The sequence below is a fragment of the Anabrus simplex genome, chromosome 1, assembly GCF_040414725.1.
Source record: "Anabrus simplex isolate iqAnaSimp1 chromosome 1, ASM4041472v1, whole genome shotgun sequence".
Taxonomy (NCBI): domain Eukaryota; kingdom Metazoa; phylum Arthropoda; class Insecta; order Orthoptera; family Tettigoniidae; genus Anabrus; species Anabrus simplex.
The window spans coordinates 1,079,551,075-1,079,573,755 of NC_090265.1; the positions used below are offsets into that span (position 1 = coordinate 1,079,551,075).

Below are 22,681 nucleotides of genomic sequence, written 5' to 3' on the forward strand. Positions count from 1 at the left end.
TTAATGTGTATGCTTACACCCATATCGGATCGATAACATTTTCCACAGTGCGTGCATTGTACACCGTGTGGTGGTGGTTCGTCAGAAAGGTCATTAGCCACATTATGGACACATATTTTACGGTTGTAAGCTGGAGTTAAAAGAAATATTTAATACTTACTTTATTTGCAATTAGACTGCATGTTCTTTATAATCTCAAAACCAGATTGTGCATCTTATACACTGGAGAATATGGTAATTTGTTCACTTCAGAAAATAAGGTACGAACGTGCTTACATAATCTGTGTAAACCACGTACAATACAAGTTTGTGAAGCTCAAAGAAAAGTCTTCTGTTGTGTTCTTCAATTACAGAGGAGTGTCTGTAAGTAAGAGTGAAACATTATCAAATTTGACCCCATTCAGTCATAACAACTGCAGAGAGATATTAAATAAGTAAGCCGTTATTGAGTGATTTGATGCTGACATCTCTACATGCTAATAGGTAGCACTGCCTGAAAACAGCATCTGCATACTTGCATCTCAAAAAAATAAGATTTGAATTCATAAGCTGGAATAATAAGAGAGTGGATATCACAGTGTTGTGGAGAAGTTATTTGCAGGAAATCAGGCAGTTCAGGAGAAATCCTTTAATGACATACGTAACACTGGAAGAGTATTCTCCTGCTGAATAGGCCTTTTCCAGCTATTGTGCATTGTTCCTTCACAACCATCAGTTTGTGAAATTTTGTAATATTGAAACCAAATGTTTTCAAGATTTTAGTACATAAAAATCTGTTCTCAACTCATGGCACTTCCCTTACACAGGATGAGCATACCTTCTTTTCCTTCCTTATGTAGTAGCTAAGTATTCCTGTCGTAGTCTGTTCTTTCTACATGCTATAAACAACTGATTCAGACACGCCAGTAAATTTCAGTGTTAATCAGCCGTACACTTCTGACAACTTACTGAACCTGCACTATGTTACAACTACAGTGAAACTCTGTTAAGAAGTTTTTCAAGGGACCACAAAAAAAAAAAAAAAAAGCTTCTTAAGCAGGAAACTTCTTAAAAGGGGTGAAAATGAAAATGAAAACCTACAACCTGTTTTCCAGTCATTGACCGGGTCAGGGATGTAATGAATGAAGTAGATATAGGCTGTTAGTACGATGGGGTCGCCACTCCTAAAGTGATTTATTAATGACTCATAAATGCTATGAAATGAGAATGGAGAGTGTTGCTGGAATGAAAGATGACCGGGAAAACTGGAGTACCCAGAGAAAAACCTGTCCAGCCTCCGCTTTGTCCAGCACAAATCTCACATGGAGTGATCGGGATTTGAACCACGGTATCCAGCGGTGAGAGGCCGACGCGCTGCCGTCTGAACCACGGAGGCTCTCCTTAAAAGGGGTAATGCCCAAAAACTTATTCTGTACTTTGACATACATGTGAAACACACAGCCAACAGATTTCCTTGTTTGTGAACAATACCGAAATAGGCTAATATATAAAAGCTGGTAAAAGAAAACCACAATATAAATTCAGTATTAGATTATCATGACATGTATTTTTAGAGATAAAGTAATACTGTAATTGAACACACTGTATTATAAAAATTCTTGATAAGAGAAGGGAACGTTATATAAAACCTTGCACAAGAGATAAAAGAAATACTAAGAACATTAAAATGGTAGATGGTGACCTACATTATGTAAATTCCATACTGCATTAGACATTAAATACATTTCCAAACACAAAAAGTCTAGGCTCCTACTTAGAAAAGAAATTTTCCAGGGTTGATTGCCTTTAGGTTTTTACTGCTTTCTTGAACTATAAACCCCTGAGCTGGATAGCTGCAGTCACTTAAGTGCGGCCGGTATTCAGTATTCGGGAGACAGTGGGTTCGAACCCCACTGTCGTCAGCCCTGAATATGGTTTTTTCGTGGTTTCCCATTTTCACATAAGAAGGCAAATGCTGGGGCTGTACCTTAATTAAGGTCACGACTGCTTCCTTCTCATTCCTAGCCCTTTCCTGTCCCATCGTCGCCGTAAGACCTATCTGTGTCGGTGCGACGTAAAGCAACTTGTAAAAAAACCACTATAAACCCTCCATTTCCCACATTGCCTTCCATGTGTTCTGAGGCCCACTGACTGAACCTTCCATAAACCGCCTCAGTTTTTCACACCCCCCGACATCTCCTTCAAGTTAACGGCAGCAGACGGGACATTGGCAACTTATTCTTAGAGATTCTTAGAACCTATTCATAGGCCTATATCGCCCCTGCATTCCTACTAGTTGTCACGGCCACGGGCGTAGTTTCTGGCTGCTTCGCAAGTACCGCATGGACAAGCCGATATTGAGTTTATTTTCCTGCTTTAATCCTCTTCATGCTAAAGGTAATGAAGAAAGGAAAAGCAGGTTCGAAGTTGCAGAAATGAGTGCAAGGGAAAGTATTGGGGTATTACGTGCGAGTGATAATGGCGCAGTAGCAACACTAGCACATCTAAACGTAAACAGTTTCTTTCCCCGCGAGAATTTTATTTCATGTCTCCTCATTCTTGTGCTACGTTCTAATAATGCGATGTAATAATTACGAGTGACACGATAACATAATGCTTAGCTCATATAAAGGTAAAAATAAAAATAACTTTCAATTTTATGCCAACGCGTGTTATCGCAATGCCTCTGAGTGCGTGTATCAGGCCCCCTCTCACCAACACCCAGCTGGTTATCAACATTCGTTCAACTTCGTAGACGATCGGGATCTTTCGGCCGGCTGTTTGGCGGCATAATATGTATCAGCTGGCAAGCCGGCTGTTTCCTGCATAGGCATAGATATCTATGCCTAACGTCATCTTCAATACGGAACAATAATGAGAGTTGTTACTTGTAATGTTTCCTGCTTAGTCGGGATGTTTCTTTGTTTCGTAATAGTTTATTCACCTAACTAATAATGGACTCAGAAAATCTTATCAGTTTAGTTCCAAAACGTAATTTCCTCTATGACAAGAGCCATAAGCATTATTGCAACAACAACGCAAGAGAGAATGTCTGGAAGGAAATAAGCAAGGGAATGAAAACTCAAACAGGTTAAAATATTCGATTTCGTCGTAGATTAGGCCTATACGGTACTTTATTTCGCAATTATTGTTGACCTTATTTCAGAATCATATTATCATTTTGGAGTCCATATACAGTATAGTATGTCAGTACGATAATTGACATGGCTTGGAATGTACAGTATTTACCATGAACAATTTCGTAAGTGGTATTCCCTACGGTTGTCGTTCATATATTCCTAACAAACAGTACGGTAATGCATAAGAAGCTGCTGTGTTGTGGACAAATACATTTTTCGGTTTTTAATTAATGTTGATGCCACCTCGATTAATGACTTCACCCTGTCGCGGCACGCAACTTACTGCATTAATGTTATCAAACCATCCACTGCATGCTTTGTGTTTCCCGCGTAGAATTCCATTCAATTCTATTCTGCTTGATGTAAACGGTGGAGTGGAAATTACGACTCATGGGTTCGATCCGATTCCACAAGGTGAGAGCGAGCATCTGGCGTTGGTGTTGTCATGTCATAGCGTGACGTCATATGGCCTTGGCAAGCCCGGAGAGGCTCCATGACAGGCGCAAACTGTCTAACACAGGGTTCAACTTGCACGGGGACTGGAGGGTTCTAACCATGAGCTGCTTTGAGTGGACGTTTTCTATCTCAAGGGGCTCTAAAATTTGAACTGTTTAACCGGGAAATATATTTACAACAGAACACTTTAAGCGGGATAAATATACATATATCTTAATGCAACCGATCAAGGGACCAATGATTGATGATTGATTGATGATTGTTGTTTAAAGGGGCCTAACATCTAGGTCATCGGCCCCTAATGGTACGAAATGAGACGAAATGGAATGATATATTAAAAGTCTAAAATTCTCCACTGACCAGAATGCAACAACGTGAGAACGAAGAATGAATGGATGGACATGAATTTAAAACAATCAGTGGTTGCGACCCGCAATGTCTCACATTCACATAAACAGACGTGACAATATAGTATTACTGACCAAAGGACTACTGCTATAGCATAACACTGAATCGATTATGCGTGCAGTCAAAAGGGGGTCCTAAATCGAAGTTATCGGCCCCTCATAACGATACTGATCGCTAGCAAAATAGAACCATGGTATTTGTTCTGTTGCGGTACTAATCAAAAGTAGCAGAGACTTGCGGCATTCCACACATTATTGTACTACTCAGAGCTTATGAAATTCGACATATAATACAGACCTATGTTTTTCTCACTTTGCGGCGCCATTTACAGGCAACGCAAACCTCTGGTGTTCATCACATAAGAGTACTAACCACAGGGACCTCTCCCTATCCCGTGGTGTTCCTCATAGAGTGGGTACTAATCATAGGCAAGGCAGAACCATGGTAGCTATCATCCCATGGTCCTGCTCATATGGTGGTACTAATCACAGGTACTGCAAAAGCCGACCGCACAGTGCTCCTGTGTGCTACTAATCACAAACCAATTTCGTACCCAATGTAGTGGTACTACGCACAAGTAAAAGCAACCCTTGGTGTTCTCCGCGTGGTGCTACTAATCACAAATAGTTTCAGGGTTCTAATACAATCAACCCTTGGTCGCCCCTTTTAGTCGGCTCTCACGACAGGCAGGGGATACCGTGGGTATTATTCGTCAGCCTCCCCCACCCACAGGAGGGGGTGTGTTTGGTCTGCGAGAGGTATTTTATTTCCCTCAAGTCCGCCGGCAAGCCGGTGAGGACCCCCCTATCCGCCACCTGGGACGCGCCACGTGGGAGTATCACTTCTCCCCCTGCTACGCAGGGATCAAGGGACCAAGAATATCACACTTCTTAGGCAGGAAAACTTCTTATGCGGGAACTTCTTAACCGAGTTTCACAGTAGTTCCATTTCACTCCAATTCAGATTACAACATAACGAAAGAATGGTGAGGCATGGCAAGTCGTCATACAACATGGCACACGCTTCATGCTTTAAAAAATTATCAGTTTAATTACACATTCCATCAAGTATGTCACATACACTCTCCAGAAACTAATAATTAAATATTTGCTGTGATGAAAGAAAGATATTTCTAGTTAAGTAAGGACCAATATTGCAAAGAAAAGGACAATAAATGTCCGCTGCCAATAGGCTCAAATTCTGTTATATATTGTTATTTCACAGAGGATATTGGACATGTCATGACCATAAAGGATGAACACCAGAAACTACTACAAAGACCAATTGAGATCCTTGACCGATGGAAGAAACATTTCAATAAAATCTGCAATGACGAATTTCTACACTCACCAATACCAACAGTAAATTCTGTGTATGGTCAAGCTCCACCCATCATGGTTGCTGAAATAGATGTCGCCATTAAGAAAATGAAAAACGGAAAGGAAACTGGACAGGATGACCTTCCATAAGAGGTGTGGGAGATGCTCGGACCACAAGCAGTTATGTTTCTGGCAGACCTATTCAACAAGGTCATTGATGAAGACTGTGCCCCTTCTAGTTGTCAGAGACTGCTCCAACTATTGACCAATTTGTTTGCTTTGTCATACAATGAAGATCTTTCAGCGTGTCTAGACGCACGCCTTCGTTATACATGCAACACGTCTTATGATAGAATGTCACAATGAAAAGTAGAAACTGCTCCACAATGCTTTCTTAGATCTTGAAAAGGCCTTTGACAGGGTGCCCCGTGATCATCTTTGGCGCGCACTCAGGCTTCATGGTGTACCAGAAGTATATATTAGATGGATACAGCTTCTGTATCGAAATGCCACCAGCTATGTCCGATGTGCTGCTGGAATATCTGCACCATTTCACATTCAAGTTGGCGTTCATCAGAGATCGGCTCTATCTCCGCTTCTGTTCATCCTCTGTCTCAACACCATAAGCACAGAAGTATTAACACCACACTCTTGGACTCTACTTTATGCTGAACATGGTATGGTCGCCAGTGAATCCCATCAAGATTTGCAACAACAAGTTCATCGTTGGAAAAACTCCTTGGACAGACGCGGCCTGCAACTTAACAACGGGAAGACTGAGTACCTAGAGTGTGGGGTACAATGTGATGGGTCAATAAACAATGACGGCATTGAAATTCTCAAAACATCTCAATTTAAATATCTGGGATCACTTATTGAATCGGATGGTGACATGCTCCCAGATGTTCGAAGCAGAAACAACGCTGCTTGGATGAAGTGGCGCCAAGTCACAGGAGTCCAATTCGATCGGAGGGTGCCAATGTATCTGAAATCCAAAATCTACAGAACCATCATTACACCAGTGGAACTGTATGGAAGCGAGTGTTGGCCAGTCACAAGGAGACACAAACAACAGCTGCATGTCATGGAAATGAAGATGCTTCGCTGGCCAATGGGACTCACTAGACTAGACCACATCAGAAATGAGGATGTTTGGATGGCATTTGAAGTAGCCCCAGTCCCTGTGAAAATGTGAGAGGTGGTATGGCCAGTGCTAGGCAAAAATGGTTCTTCAGTTGCAAGAAGGGCAATAAACTTAGATCCTGAGGGCCGCAGACCATGAGGTCAACCAAAGAAGTGCTGGCTCGACACTCTGCGGGAGGACATGCACGTGGCAAAAGTCTCTGCTGAAGATGCACAAGACTGCATCAAGTGGAAAAAGAAGTGCAGAACAGCAGACCCTGCTATTAAACAGGATAAATGCTAAGAAGATGAAGACGAAGACAAGAAGATGATTTGCACCTACTATGTAAATAAAAATTTAGACTACCTACGAACAATAACTTAAGACTTGCCTCTTCATAAAAAGAAAAAAGGAAAAAAAGAATATAAAAGTGAAAAATCCATACACAATATATGTTTGGAAATAACACATTCAAGACTTGCGAGAGAAAAAAAAGGCTAACTTGATAAATGTACATGTAAAAGAATAGCTCTTTGGGGATATGTTAAATACTCCAAATTAAAGAAAAACTAGTAGAATTGTTTACATTCATAGTCATTTGGTCAACAAGAGCAAGTAGTAACTTCAGGGCAGTTCTCACAAGATTATAAAGACAAGTTTAACAATGAAAATAATGGCATATTATTGCATATTGTGATAACTAAAAAACATAAATATTTAATAATAATGCTCTAATGTCCTAAAATGCCTTCAATCAAGCATCACTGGTCTGCATTTACAACTGTCGACCATGTGGTAGATTCCCTATCCATTGTTTACTTATCCTTTCCTTAAATGATTTAGAAGTACTTGTAAGTTTATCAAACAATTCCCTTGATAAATTATTCTATTTCTGAATTCCTCTTCCTACAAATTAATATTTGTTCCAATCTGTCCTCTTGAATCCCAACTTTATCTTCATATTATCATCCTTCCTACTTTTAAAACCTCCACTCAAGCTTATTTGTCTACGAATGTCATTCCACACCATTTCTGCACTGACAGTTCGGAACATAACACTTCATTAAGCAGCTCGTCTCCTTACTCCCAAGTCTTCCAAGACCAAATTTTGCAAAATTTTTGTAACACTGCTCCTCTGTCAGAAATCACCTATAACAAATCATGCTGCTATCTTTTGGACCTTTACCAGTTCTCATATCAAGTATTGTATTTTCTCATGTAGTAGACTCCGCTGGCTTTTCTAGACGAAGAAAATTAAAAAAATAAAGCTTGCATTTAAGACCTCCTCAACGTAATTCGTTAGAGAAGAACACTGATTCCGCTTCAAAGCGGGTACAGGCCATACTGCAGCTCTGATGTCATCACACAAATTTGTGAATAGTTTTATCTGTTTGACTCACATGATAAAAATACACTCCAAAGTCATACAGTACGTCTGTGTTTTGTAGTGAAGAAATGTCTGCCTCTGTAGCGTACTGCAGCTCTGATGACATTACACAAATAGGTGAACAGTTTTGTATGTCTGACCCGCGCATTCCAAGCATGCATCAGTCCTGCTATAAGCCTGTATTTTGTAGTTAACAATGTCGGCCAGCATAATGGTTAGCATATCAGCTGCTGTTCTCAGGGCCTGAGTTCGATTCTCGGTACTGTCACAGATTTAAGAATAGCAGGAATGCTGATATGCGGTAAAATGGTACATGTAGCTCACCTCCATTGGGGGCGTGCCTAAAGAGAGCTGCACCACCTCAGGATGAGGACACGAGTTTACTTTAGTTAAGAAATATTAAAGTTTGTTTCTATTAATATAGCAGGCAAGATTATTGAAGTGATTGTTTAATATCTTGTAACTCAGGCCAATATAGGTAATTTCTGAGGAGAGAAGTAGGTTCGAAACGTGATGAAAACAATCCAATAATAATGATTAACATAACAAATATTAATAATGTTATTGGTTTTATATCCCACTAACTACTTTTATGATTTTGGAGATGCCAAACTATGCAGTATTTAAAAAAATTGAGACTATGAACATACAAAATTAAACTTTAAAACTCCCCACCTTTAGATATCCATAAATACGGCAAGCTTTCCTCTTATTTATTTTAATTTTTTTCATCATGGAACTTCTGGCACTTCCGGACACTTTATAGCATACCTAACCTAAACAATGTGGTCTCTCTTATCTCAATGACAGCTGTTTAGGTAAATCCTGATGTGATAAATGTAAAGAACAAGCATGAAGTATATTTGAAAATAAAGGTCAGGCTTTCAACAGCTGCAGTTATCCAAAGATTGCTTCCAGTCACTACGTATTACATTCGGAAGTACAACTTGTAACATAATATGCTAGCAATCAGCTGGTGGGTTGGCACACTTTCCACAGCATAGCTTTATTTGGAAGGAGTGGCTTCTGCTACACATACAGGACACCAAATGGGATTACAGAGACCATCCCCAGAAACCATTTGCAAATAGATTTGCACTGAGGAACAAAACTATATTTTAAAATTTCAAAAAGACGGGATTTCGAATTCTCTCGATGGCAGTGAAGACAACATCATTTTGGATGAAGACAACGCCAGTACAAGGGAAGTTGGCGGCGCAAGACGACGGTAATTCAAATTAAAGCAGTGATTAATCTTATTGTGTGACAGACACAAGTGACTAGCCATTAAGTTCTTTTGTATTAATAATGCATAAAATTATAAATAAAACTTCTCTATGGGGTCGAGTATGAAGTGAGACGAATCTTTGTAGCGAGTATTTATGACCGGATGCCCTTCCTGATGACAATCTGATCAAGGGAGTTAATGAGATAAATTAATGACGTGATAGAAGAGTAAATAAAACAGACTATATTTACTGCATATGTAGGCCTGAAAGTCATGTGTTCACCATTATTGTTTTCTTTATTTTTTAAATTTAGAAATGCTGCTTCCAACAAAGGTAAACAGTACGACTCAGAATATAATCAGAAATTTGTTAAAGAATAGAGTACAATACATACATGTACAATTTATAGTTCTTTATACCCAGAAGTCACAGGACAAAACAGGAGGCTTTCACATACTGGACACCCCCCTTACATTTTGCAGCTATCAAAGCGGAAAAAAGGGGGTCAAATAAGTGAAGAAATATGGTAATCCTGGTGTAGATCTCTTACTCTGGAACCTTACCATGGGGTGTTACTAGGGATTTATACATCTTTACATCCTTAATATACGATGTATGTAAGACATGGAGGATGACTGCTCATAACAGAGTTTTAAATATAGAATAAGGACTAAACTAACCTGCTTCGTCGCTCCCTTGATCGATTGCGCCGTCTGTCTCGAGAACTGCTTGACATTTTATCCTTTTCCAGTTTCAGTTTCAGCAGTCTCACTTCTTCAAACCTGTAACTTCCAGAACGAAAATGAGCCCAATCCCGTGGAAGTTCAGTTGGTCGATTCTTCTTCTTCCTATCGTCTTTGTCTCGATCTCTTCGACTGTGCCGATCCTTACTTCTTTTTCGAGCCTTGCTACGATGACTGCTCTTCTCTGAATCTTTTCTTCTCTCATCCTTCTTTTTATCATCATCTTCCTTTTTTCTATCTAATGGTTTGTCACCGTCTGTCTTATCGTTCTTCTTGTCAATGTCGTGTGTCAACAAGCTATCAATAAGCGATTCAATAGCACCTTTCTGCTGTTCAGACAATGCATTGATCTCTATTTCTTCTTTGGGTTTGGCTATAACAGGAAAAAAGCATAAATTTAATCTCAGGAAGCCATAAATAAAAGCTAATCTATTTTCATGGGCATCTAATACAACTGTTTACATATCACTTATTAAAGATTTTAAAAATTGCTAATAATAATGGTTTTTTTTGTTTTACGTCCCACTAACTACTCTTTTACGGTTTTCGGAGACGCCGAGGTGTCGGCATTTAGTCCCGCAGGAGTTCTTTTACATGCCAATAAATCTACCGACACGAGGCTTGTGCATCTAGATATTAGTCACTTTAAGGCCTGATAAAAAACAAAACAAAAAAATGAGCAAGTGCAAAGTCTTAGTGGTTTTTGATAATTGGTGCTGTATCCTTCCTGCGGAACTTTAATTTTAATAACTTGCTTTACATCAAACCGACACAGATAGGTCTTATGGCGACAATGCGATAGAAAAGGCCTAGGAAAGGGAAGGAAGCGGCCGTGGCCTTAATGAAGGTACAGCACCAGCATTTGCCTGGCGTAAAAATGGGAAATCATGGAAAACCCTCTTCAGAGCTGCTGACAGTGGGGTTCAAGCCCACTAGTTCCCGGATGCAAGCTCACAGCTGCGCACCCCTAACCTACGGAACTAACCATTTGCCATGCATTTCTGAAACAGTTATTACTCAGCAACAGTTTGCATGTAAGTAGAGAATGTGATGTGCCTGAATATTACGATTAGTATACCAACATTCTACCCTGTTTCAAACTGGGGAGAACCTTTACAGAGACACATAGTGGTGTGGAAAAACTTAGCCTAGATCAACAAAATTGTGTCAGTGATCAAATTCAGTGATTTGTCCATACAAGAAATACAATAATTTATTTATCTTTCAAAATTAGTCCTAAACAACAACTATTTTTGCTTTAATAATAACATTTATTAGCAGAATGGTTTGGCCATGGGGTCACCAGCCTCAGGGATCTTAGCAAATTTTTTTCTTCTTTCTATTTGCTTTACGTCACACCAACACAGATAGTTCTTATGGCGACGATGGGATAGGAAAGGGCTAGGAGTGGGAAGGAAGCGGCTGTGGTCTCAATTAAGGTACAGCCCCAGCATTTGCCTGGTATGAAAATGGGAAACCACAGAAAAACATCTTCAGGGTTGCCGACAGTGGGGTTCAAACCCACTATCTCCAGGATACACGCTCACAACTGCGCGCCCCTAACTGCACGGCCATTTGCAAAATTTATTTGGTTAACTTAGAACCAGCTAAAATTGTGAATAATCCAAAGTTTAACAATATCTGTTTTTGGCTGCATTATGTTGATGATGTGCTAGCAATATTGAATGAAGATCTAGAAAATGCAATCTCACCTTTATCTAATTTAACTTACTGTACATAAACCCACATATCGTGTTTACAATACAATCTGAATCTTAACAGAGTCTAACTTATCTGGACTTAAACATCAACAAATATTTAAACCACCTGTCTTATCATATTTTCAGAAAACCCACTCAAACAGCTACCCCCATTCAAAGGGATTCCCTCCACCCTCAATCCTATAAGAAGGCATCATGGTAAACAGAGCTCTTACCATTCCCCTCATCTAAAAATGATCTTCGAGACGAATTAGACACCTTAAGATCAATAGCCAAGACCAATGGATAAAATACACAATTCATTAACAAAATAATCAATACAACTAAAAGACTCCAAATTTCCACCCTAAATAGAGAACCAATAGACAAAAAAAAAAAACCTATTCCTCTTCTATGTTTAATAATCCAAATGTACCCAAGTTGCCAATATTTTCAAGAAGTATAATCAACAAATAAGTTTTAATACTAATAATAATAATAGGTTTCCCACTTTTTCGATACATGCAAAATGAATTGAAGCGGCAAATTTTCTCAATCAGGTGTCTACAAACTATGATGTCAAAACTGCAAGACCTCATATGCAGGCCAAACAGGTCGCAGTTTCTCAATAAAATATATGGAACATAATAATGCTGTTAGGTATAATCGGTTTTTCAGCAATGGGACAACATGTGGCAGACTCCAAACATAATTTTAAGTCTATCAACCACGACCTAACCATTCTAAAAACAGAAAAGGACGGTCCAATGCTCAACATTTTGGAAAACTTTTACATTCAACTTGAACAGTATCTTAATCCTAATTACAATATTAATGAAATTAATGAGAAATGTAATTTTTTTGGACATAATTCTTCCTATTTACGTTAAACAGAAATGTAAAACAAGTACAACATCAAACCTTCCAATTCATGTACTCCCCACCCATTCACTCCCCCATCTGACCCTCCCCACTTGCTACCAACATAAGCCATTCCTCTAATCCCACTGGCCAGTCAATCTAATGCTGGTTTTGTGTGTCCACACACTAGCATACGAGGTTCCTGGGGGTGAGTGTCATACAATTTAAAACTTCTCTTCTCGATATTATTCATTTCCCATTTAACAGTCCTTCACTTTTCTTTACCAGACATTCACTTCATACGGAACACTCACAGATCACTCCATCAGATCAGGCCACGTATTCATACTGTGAATGTCCCCATAAGTATTACAAAAATGGTAGTTTGCATGTTCTTATCAATAATTACAACTTGAAGACCAAAGGTAATAATATAATTATAATTTAGTGTGGCTATTTCTAGCCGAGTGCAGTCCTTGTAAGGCGGACACTCCGATGAGGATGGGCGGCATCTGCCATGCGTAGGTAACTGTGTGTTATTGTGGTGGAGGATCGTGTTGAGTGTGGTGTGTGAGTTGCAGGGGAGATGGCACAAACACCCAGCCCCGGGCCACTGGAATTAACCAATAAAGGTTAAAATCGCCGTCCCGGTCAGGAATCGAACCCGGGACCCTCTGAACCGAAGGCCGGTACGCTGACCATTCAGCTAACAAGTTGGACAGGACCAAAGGTGCCCATCACATATAGGTCAACTTTTTAATACCAACACTAATGCAAGATTAGACGAACATCAAAGTACATCTTAATAAATATTTATATCAGAGGAACATTTTTAATGTGTTATTTTAACCTCTCACGTTTTAACTGTGCAGCGTTTGCATTAAATGTACTATTTTACATGGAGACCACATTCTTTTCGTACAAGGACAAGCAACTCCAGTAAATTTTAGACACATGTGCAAGTAACATCAATTTGAATAGACTCGTATGTCCACAAGCATATTATGTCAACAAGTCAAGACATACCAATTGTACTATATATATATATATATCAAGCTTGATAGCTGCAGTCGCTTAAGTGTGGCCAGTATCCTGTATTTGGGAGATAGTGGGTTCGAACCCAACTGTCGGCAGCCCTGAAGATGGTTTCCATGGTTTCCCATTTTCACAACAGGCAAATACTGGGGTTGTACCTCAATCAAGGCCACGGTCGCTTCCATCCCATTCTTAGCCCTCTCCGGTCCTATCGTCTCCATAAGACCTATCTGTGTGGTGCGGCGTAAAGTAACTTGATATAGATGTCGATTCCCACAGGGAACCTGAAATATTTGTCCTGAATGAGTAAATTTATAATACCAATATAGTTAGTCCGTTATTGGACATTATAAATTTTCCAGCTAACTCATTCCTGGTTGCTGGCTTTTCGCCCCAGTGTGCTAAATTGGGCTCATTATCATCTGATGGCCAGGCAGGCATCAATTTTTGCAAATGAGACAAAGTCTCTCTTAGTGCATTGGCATTACCGGTGGCTCCAAGTAGCCTTCGCAGTAGCCTCCACGGCATGCACTAACCATGTGTCTTGTTAGGTGTGCTATTTACCAACTGATGAGTCCAATTTAGCAAACTGGGGCAAAACGCTGGCAACCAGGAATGAGTTAGCTGGAAAATTTTATAATGTCCAATAACAGACCAACTATATTGGTAAAGCAACTTGTGAATTTTTTTTTTTTTTTAATTGTAGGGTAAAGTCAGGAGAGATGACACAGAAGGAGAGTTGACACACCCCAGGTTGTGAGAGCTGTGAAAGGGGTAGGTCATTTGGAAGTTGCTGAATGGATGCGGTTGTGAACAAGAGCTGGGCTTCTTGTTTCTTTGTTTGTTTCAGTGGATATAGCTGTTCTCAGAAGGAAGTTTCATATTAGCTGGTAATGCTGAGTGTCAGAACTTTTTTTACATCCATAGATTACCTCTTTAATGACCAGAACATTTTTTTTTTTTTTTTTTTTAATATAGTCATTTGAGTATTTAATAGGTTAAGTTATCTTTGCATCAGCACATTTTCAAATGTCATAAGCCATGTTGCCAGTTATTGGGTAGGTGCGCCATCTCTGCCACGGATTCAGGTGAGTTAACATAGGGAGGCTGAGTGAAAGACAGCGAAGTTCCATAAGTGAGGGCGAGATGGCACAGCCCGTTCTTTACTATCTATCCACTTATCTAATACTGCTTATCTTTCCTGTTGCAGCCAAAATGTCTAGAAAATACATACAGAAAACAGATAGAGAAAAATGGACACAAATGGCCTCCATAAAGCAATCCATGTCATTGTTACTGAGAATTTGTCAGTTAGAGAAGCGGGACGGCAGTTTAACATTCCGGAATCTACTCTTTGTCGTAGCCTAGCTACACATAACATATAAATTATAAACAGAAAAGTTTTCCACCTATTCAATACATAGTTATACTTACAATGCATGTATTTGCATTACATGGGACTAGTTTCAACAGTACTCGGGGTCATCATCAGCCATATTTAAACAATACACAATATTTGATGAAATCCTAAAAGATGCTACTTCTAGAGAGTATCATCTACACATTTGTTACTCAAACATTTGTACATACTTGTATACTTTTATTATAAATGTCACGTTATATTGTGTTCGGTCTTAGTACCATAGCACTCGGTCCATAACCGTAATGTATTACCAGGGCCTACTGAATTCTATCTGAATCACCATGTGTCTAAAATTTTACTCAAGTTGATCTACAACATTGAGCATCTCATTGGTACTTTTATACCCAGACTTTTTAACGTGTTTGGTGTACTTGTATTATATATTGCTCACGTATGTCACTCGTAATATTTCACTTTCATTTGCAACATTCTGAGCACCACAGCACTTTGCCTAATTCAACCACACATCATAGTGTTAATTATGTATTCATAATGTTCTTACTGCTTAGTAACATGTTTTAGGATTTCGTCAAATATTGTGTATTGTTTAAATATGGCTGATGATGACCCCGAGTAGGGCTGAAACTAGTCCCATGTAATGTAAATACACACATTGCAAATATAACTATGTACTGAATAGGTGGAAAACTTTTATGTTTATAATTTATATGTAATCTCAGTTCAATACGGACCAACAACATGAAATTCATAACCCTTGACGCTAGCTACACAGAATTACGAAAAGACGAGCTGGGCACCACAGTCATTGTTAGGAACTAAAACTGAACGGAAGCTAGTCGTGCACATTCAGAAATTGCAGGCATCCACCTCAGCACCATCAAGACAAACTGTTCAAACATAGCTTCGAGTTTAGCTAAATGTTTGCGACTGAAATCAAAGTTCACAGAAGCAAAAGGAAAAGCAGGACGAGATTGGTACACATCTTTCATGGAAACTAACAATGATTTAAGTTTGAGAAAAGCGGAGGGAATATCTGTTGCAAGAGTGTTTGGGCTAAATAGGGAACACATTGATGGTTATTTCGATTTATGAATAAAATTAATTGAGGAAAATGAACTGGGAGGGGGAACAAATATTTTCAACATGGATGAGACTGGCCTACAGTTAAACATCAAGCCAGGCAAAGTTGTTGCCATTACAAGTTTCGACTTCTGGAGAGAAAGGAGAAACCATATTCGTAATTACTTGTTGCAATGCTGAAGGCAATTTTCTTCCACCGTATTGCATATTCAAAAATAAGAATAAGAAGTGTGAATATAAAGATGGCATGCCACCTGGGTAATTGGTTCTATGAACCCAAAACTGGCAGACATGAATTCTGAAATCTTATTGGATTGGCTATGAAACCATTTAGCACCCCGAAAACCCCTTGGCAAAGTACTTCTTATATTAGATGGACACGCATCCCACATGAACTCTGCTGAAATACATGACTTTGGAGTGCTGAATGACATGTTACTTTGTCTACCAAGCCTCACAACTCACTTCTTGCAGCCATTAGATTTTTTTATTCTGAAGTCTTATTTCAGAGCTACAGGTAATTTTCCTCTAAACAGAAATGCAATCCAAAATCATGCCTTCAGTATCTCAGACAATGCAGTTTTGACAAACCTGACTCTTCTATCCAGTGCAGTCTCTCAAGATGATCCAGGACCTTCTACACTGACCCAAAGTAGGGCTACTGAGGTACAAATCATGCAACAATCTGATGAGAACAAATCCAGCGCGAGCGTGACACCATGTAGGATGTTGCAGGAAATTTTGCCAGTACCTCTCATTAAAAACTGTATTGGTAGGCCTAAGCGTACGAAGCAATCGGTTGCCCATCTAACCGATGCGAAGTTTATAACTTAAAAAAGCTCTCAAAATAGCAAAAAGGCTCGAAAGAATGGAAATGAAAACAGGCGGTATGTAAGAAGATTGCACGAGACAAGGCTTGTAAGCGGCTGGTGTACGACAAAAGATCTTGAGAAGAGAACGGCAGTGCAAATTTACCTTCCTCGGAGAAAGAATCGAAAGATGATAATCAGTGCATCGAGGTTTCGAGGTATATGCAGAAACGAAATCTACATCTGACTGGATAAAGTGCGTAGCTTGTGCAAAGTGGCTTCGTGAAACATGTACAATTCATGCAGAACTGTGCTCATCATGCTGCCGAATCCAAGTGAAGCGAAGAAAGTAGTTTTCGCCAAGTGTTACAGCACCAACCATCTCTCCATCACCATTGCGTCAACTGACCCCACTGGGTGGGAGATATGATAAAACCACGCGTGGCAGTGAACTCAAAACTGTGCTGGAGTTTTTCATGAATGTAAATTAATTTACATTTCTTATAAATACACAGTGTGTCTACGGAGTTTCATATAATATCTTCCTTCTTTCAGGTTAAGGTTTTGTTTGTTACGATAGCTCTTAAAAAAGGTGTGCCATCTCGACCGACTTTACCCTACTATATTATGTTATTGGTGATTGTAATTTTAATGTAATATCATTTCTACTTTTCTAGTGATGAATTAAGGCTGAAGATGACCATATACAATAGGGTCGAAACTAGTCCCATTATGTAATAAATAGAGCCCAGATGTCTATGCACTATCAAATCTCAAAATGCCATATGGCAAAACATGCACAATAAACTAGAAAATATGCACTATCAAAATTCAGTTCCTTTTGACACACGGTACAAAAGCTAATTTCTCCGAATTGTCTTTAAGCTCATCTGTTTATCTGTCAGCGCATTATTAAGCACCTTTCTGCGTCACAAGAAGTGACAGGTGCGTACTTAAATGAAGACATTTGGGACAAAGTGAGGTTAAATTGTACGTCTTTGCATTTTCACCACAATACGTTTTTTATAAGCTTGACGAATTCAAAATCAGGATTTCAACAGATCATTTTGCTTAGCCTATCTCTAGCTGCCTCAGCTACTTCTCCATACGATGATTGCAGATGATGATTGCAGATGATGATGTCTTCAACAACTGCTAAAGATTGAAGATGTGATAACAAAGACGTGTGATGAGTGAGAGTTCAAGGTAGGAAATTCCAGGATAACAACGGAAGATTCAGTGAATAACCAAGGTTTGTAAGCTGCTATCTCAGTAACGCGGTGTCAGAGAAGTATGATACAAGTTTTGTTTTATTCGTTTAACATGGCAGAAAAAATGGGCCGTCATTTAGTAATGCATAATTTATGGTTCAATTTATAACTGGGACACCTTCTTCCTAAGAATTACGGCGATTGACGTGGGCCCCTCCGGATTACGTCAATGTCTACTCAAGCAACAGGTTAGAAAGTGCTTAGTTAAATGGCTTATAGGATCTTTACTGTATGTACTAACTTTGGTTATCAGATAGGATGCCAGGAATACATAATCTCCGCCTCACAAAAACAGACATCTATATATATAAAATAAGAGTTTTGTCTGTACATTGCTCAGAATTTCAAAAGGATGGTATTTCTGTATCAGCAGTGCCCACAGTAACAAGGAAATGCACTTTTTACTTTTCCGTAATTTCTGACTGTCTGTCTGTCTGTCTGTCTGTCTGTCTGTCTGTCTGTACACGCATCACGAGAAAATGGATGAAGAGAATTTAATGAACATCGGTGTGCTAAGTTGGGTAAAATGTCGCTACAATCTAGGCCATAAATCATCTTATTCACGCTGACTGAAATGGTAGTTTAGGGGAAGGCCTAAAATTTAATTCTCAAATATTTATGTTATTAGTGGTCATATCTTAATGAAAATCGGTATACAAAGTTGGAAAATAAGTCGCTATAACCTAAGCTATAAATAATTTTACTCACGCTGAGTGAAATGGTAGTTTAGGGGAAAGTCTAAAATTTTATTCTCAAATATTTATGTTATTAGTGGTCCTATCTCAATGAAAATCGGTATGCAAAGTCGGGGAATAAGTCGCTATAATCTAGGCCATAAAATTTTTTATTCACACTGAACAAAATGGTAGTTTAGGGGTAGGCCAAAAATTTAATTCCCAAATAATTATGTTAGTAGTGGTCGTATCGATAAGTACTACGTAAGATATGTAGTATTATATTTCCGATTATTTATGTCTTATACATTGTTACCATACTGGCTATGATCAGAGACATTCATGAATTTGGATTTTTGTTACTAAGACCTTATCAGCGCCGAGTCACGAGAAAATGGTAAACAGGATTTAATGAAAATCGGTATGTAAAGTCGGAGAATAAGGAACGAGAATCTACGCTATAAATAATTTTATAAGACGCCCTAACATCACAGAGTCTAAAGAAAACTAAATGTGAAGAACTACAATGTAGAAAGCTCACAAAATTGATCAACAATAACATTACATTGACCATTGTTTGTTGTGATGTGTTTTGTATTCTGTTTCCACTCATCTCCGATAGATATTGTCCTGCTCCATGGCTAAATTGTTAGCGTGCTGGCGTTTGGCCATAGGGGTCCTGGGTTCGATTCCCGGCAGGGTCGAGAATTTTAACCATCATTGGTTAATTTATCTGGCATGGGGGCTGGGTGTATGTGTTGTCTTCAACATCATTTCATCCTCACCACGACGCGCGGGTCGCTTACGGAAGTCAAGTCAAAAGACCTGCACCTGGCGAGCCGAACATGTCCTCAGACATTCCCGGCTTTAAAAGCCATACGCCATTTCATTTCCGATAGATAGGTTTACTGTTGCGTACCGAGTATTTTTTTAACATTTGCCTTACGTCGCACCGTCACAGTTAGGTCTTATGGTGACGATGGAATAGGAAAGAGCTATGAGTGTGAAGGAAGTGACCCTGGCCTTAATTAAGGTACAGCCCCACCATATGCCTGGGGTGAAAATGAAAATGGGAATCCACGTAATAACACCTTCAGGGCTGCCGATAATGGGGTTCGAATCCACTATGTCCCGAAGGCAAGCTCACAGCTGCATGCCCCTAACCACACAGCCAACTCGCCCAGTCGTACAAGTGGAACAGTCTGCCTAAATACTGGCGGGAGGTACCTGGGGAGTTAGGTAACTTTCTTCTTTAGCATGCCATTCCTCTGTTTCATAAATTTTCCAATACCAAAGGTACGTAAACACACTGGTTCAACATAGCATTCGAGCTATTCAATCCCTACTCTGAGGCACTGATTGGAATGAGAAGTGTGCATATTTAACAGAATAACAGCAGAGAAGTGTTCACGGCTGTCTGTGGCCTGGTCATTCCAGCTCTGGGACATTGTACTGTTAGATCAGCACCGTAGTACTGTTCGTTAAAAGTGAGAAAATATGTCGTTTTTCATTTGATCGAGTATTTTATGTGATAACACTGCTTTTAATTGCTACATTCCTAATGACGTTTTTGTAATGACCTATGTTGACTTCAGTTAGGAAAACCACAAAGTCAGTCTTTCTGAGAACCCCGTAGCGAAGCACGGGTACATAAGCTAGTACTGTATAAAGTGGAAAAATGGTCCCAAATTCTGAAAACCAACATTCATAAGAGGCACTATCATGCAAGTTAACTTTATATATCTGCCAAAGTAAGAAGAAAAGTCTTATTATGCAATATAAAAGACCAAATATTCACTATTAAATCCAAAACCTTCAAAATATGCATTACGCATGAATTTTCTCCTAAGAAAGCGAAAACATGCAGGGAGAAAGAACGGTTATTAGGAATCATTAAGTCATGAAACAAATATTTGCAAAGTTTGTGAACTGTAACTAGCTTATTTAAGAACATGCATTTGCAAGGAAATCCAGGCTCTAGTAATAAATAATAATAATAATAATAATAATAATAATAATAATAATAATAATAATAATAATAATAATAATAATAATAATCAAACAATAGGATCGACTACTGTACTCGCGATTCCTGTGCATCGCTCATCCTCATATAACCGCTCCTTTCAAGTGTCTAGTGCAAAGCTATGGAATGCCCTTCCAGTCAGTGTTAGGAATTGCACCTCTAACTTCTTTCAAGTGGTCTTGCCGAGATCACCTATTAAATGTATAATCAGCTTGTGTAAATGCCAGTATGAATGGAAAAATGAATGAGGTAAGGATTTTTATTTGATTTTATTATTTCATTATTCTATTTATTAAGTTTATTTTAGATAATACGTGGTTGAGTGTAAGAGAGGGCCGTAAGCCTTAACTTCGCCACAAAGAAAGAAAGAAAGAAAGAAAGAAAGAAAGAAAGAAAGAAAGAAAGAAAGAAAGAGGTGAACCTTCCCATCCTTGTTGATAGTGATAGTCTTATTGGCAATCTTTCTCCTCCCACTCACTCTTGATCGCTGAGGCTATACCAGAGTTTGAAATGGAGGCAGAAAATAATGAAAGAAAGAGGGAACATAATTTTCAATCTATGTCATAAGAAATAAGTTATTAATATTCATTGTGGTTTTTATATTTCGATCAGATACAATAGAGAGTTAGGCTTACAACCTCAAATATTTTTGTACTGTATGTAATAAATTAGGGGCTGCCTGGCCGAGGTGCTAAAGGCGTACTCGGTTCGCCCGGAAGGACGTGGGTTCAAATCCCCGTTAGGAAGTCGTACAATTTAAGAAATGAGATTTCCACTTCCAGAGGTGCATATGGCCCTGAGGTTCACTCAACGTACACCAAAAATGAGTACCAGGTTAATTCCTGGGGGCAAAGGCGGCCGGGCGTAGAGCTAACCACTCCACCCCATCAAGTGCCGAGGTTACGAATAGTGGAGCCTTTACCTTCCACCACTCCCAGGGCCTGTATGGAGATGACTTTGCTTTGCTTTTATGTAATGAATTAGAATTTTCACTATCATATTTTAAGAGGTCCTTTAGAAACATTTCTAATATAATACGGGGTAATACGGATAAGCTGTGGCTTGTGGTTGGCTGGGTTTAAATTATCTGATAAGGTTCAGTGAATACCCAAGGTTAGTAAGCTGCTATCTCAGTAACAAGTATGATACAAGTTTTGTTTTGTTCGTTTAACAAAAGAAGAAAAAATGGGCTGTTATTTAGTAATATGTAATTTATGGTTCAATTTATAACTGGGACACCTTATTCCTAAGAATTACCGAGATCGGCGTGAAGGCATGAAATAAATAAATAAATAAATAAATAAATAAATTAATTAATTAATTAATTAATTAATTCGTGAACCTTGTTGATAGTCTTATTGGCAATCTTTCTTCTCCCAGTCACTCTCGATTGCTGAGGCTATACCTGAGTTTGAGATGGAGAAAGAAAATAATGAAGAAATGAAGGCAGAATCGTTGTCACATTATGCAACCTGTACATCTTCCTTTAGCTACAAGTAAAGAAACAAGGTGGACTGCAAGCTTCTGAAGGACTTTAACCTATATCCTTTTTTACAAGGGACACATTTAGAGATAAACAAAAACCCATCACGCTAGTAGAAACAAAATCGCAAAATCAATCTGCTAACTTGTTGAATTATGTTAATATATTACATTTGGCTGAATGAAAAACAGGAATTTTACTTTTAAAAAAAAAAGTGAATTGTAATAGTTTTATATCTGAAGAAGAAAGGAATTGTAAATCATAGCTTGTATGCAATATTTTTTTGTAAATTGTAACACAAAAAGTAACACATCAGTTTTCTTTGAATGTAACATCAATAAAAGAAAACTGACTGTTTATATCGAGAATATCTTGAAAAGGCCGCTTTTCTTGCAATTATAGTTGTTTTTCAAAATACTGTACTCCAATCAGCATTTCGCTGAATAGTGGAGAAGAGCTTCGTAACTACATTCAAACGTCACTGCTCCCTTCCCTGCAAAGTGTGTTCGCTACCTCGCTTAACTGTAACGTAAGCTACATAAACTGCCTGCATTTATATCAGGCCAGTCTAGCT

General features: G+C 38.8%; 1 protein-coding gene across 1 annotated transcript in view; it reads right to left on the reverse strand.

The window, feature by feature from the left end:
• The window catches only part of LOC136858065 (microtubule-associated protein futsch), a 335,767-nt gene that overhangs the window by 189,737 nt on the left and 123,349 nt on the right, over positions 1 to 22,681 (reverse strand). Inside the window, exon 4 of the mRNA XM_068225267.1 lies at positions 9,722 to 10,169. Coding sequence (XP_068081368.1) covers positions 9,722 to 10,169 — 448 coding nt within the window. The remainder of the gene's footprint in view (positions 1 to 9,721; positions 10,170 to 22,681) is intronic.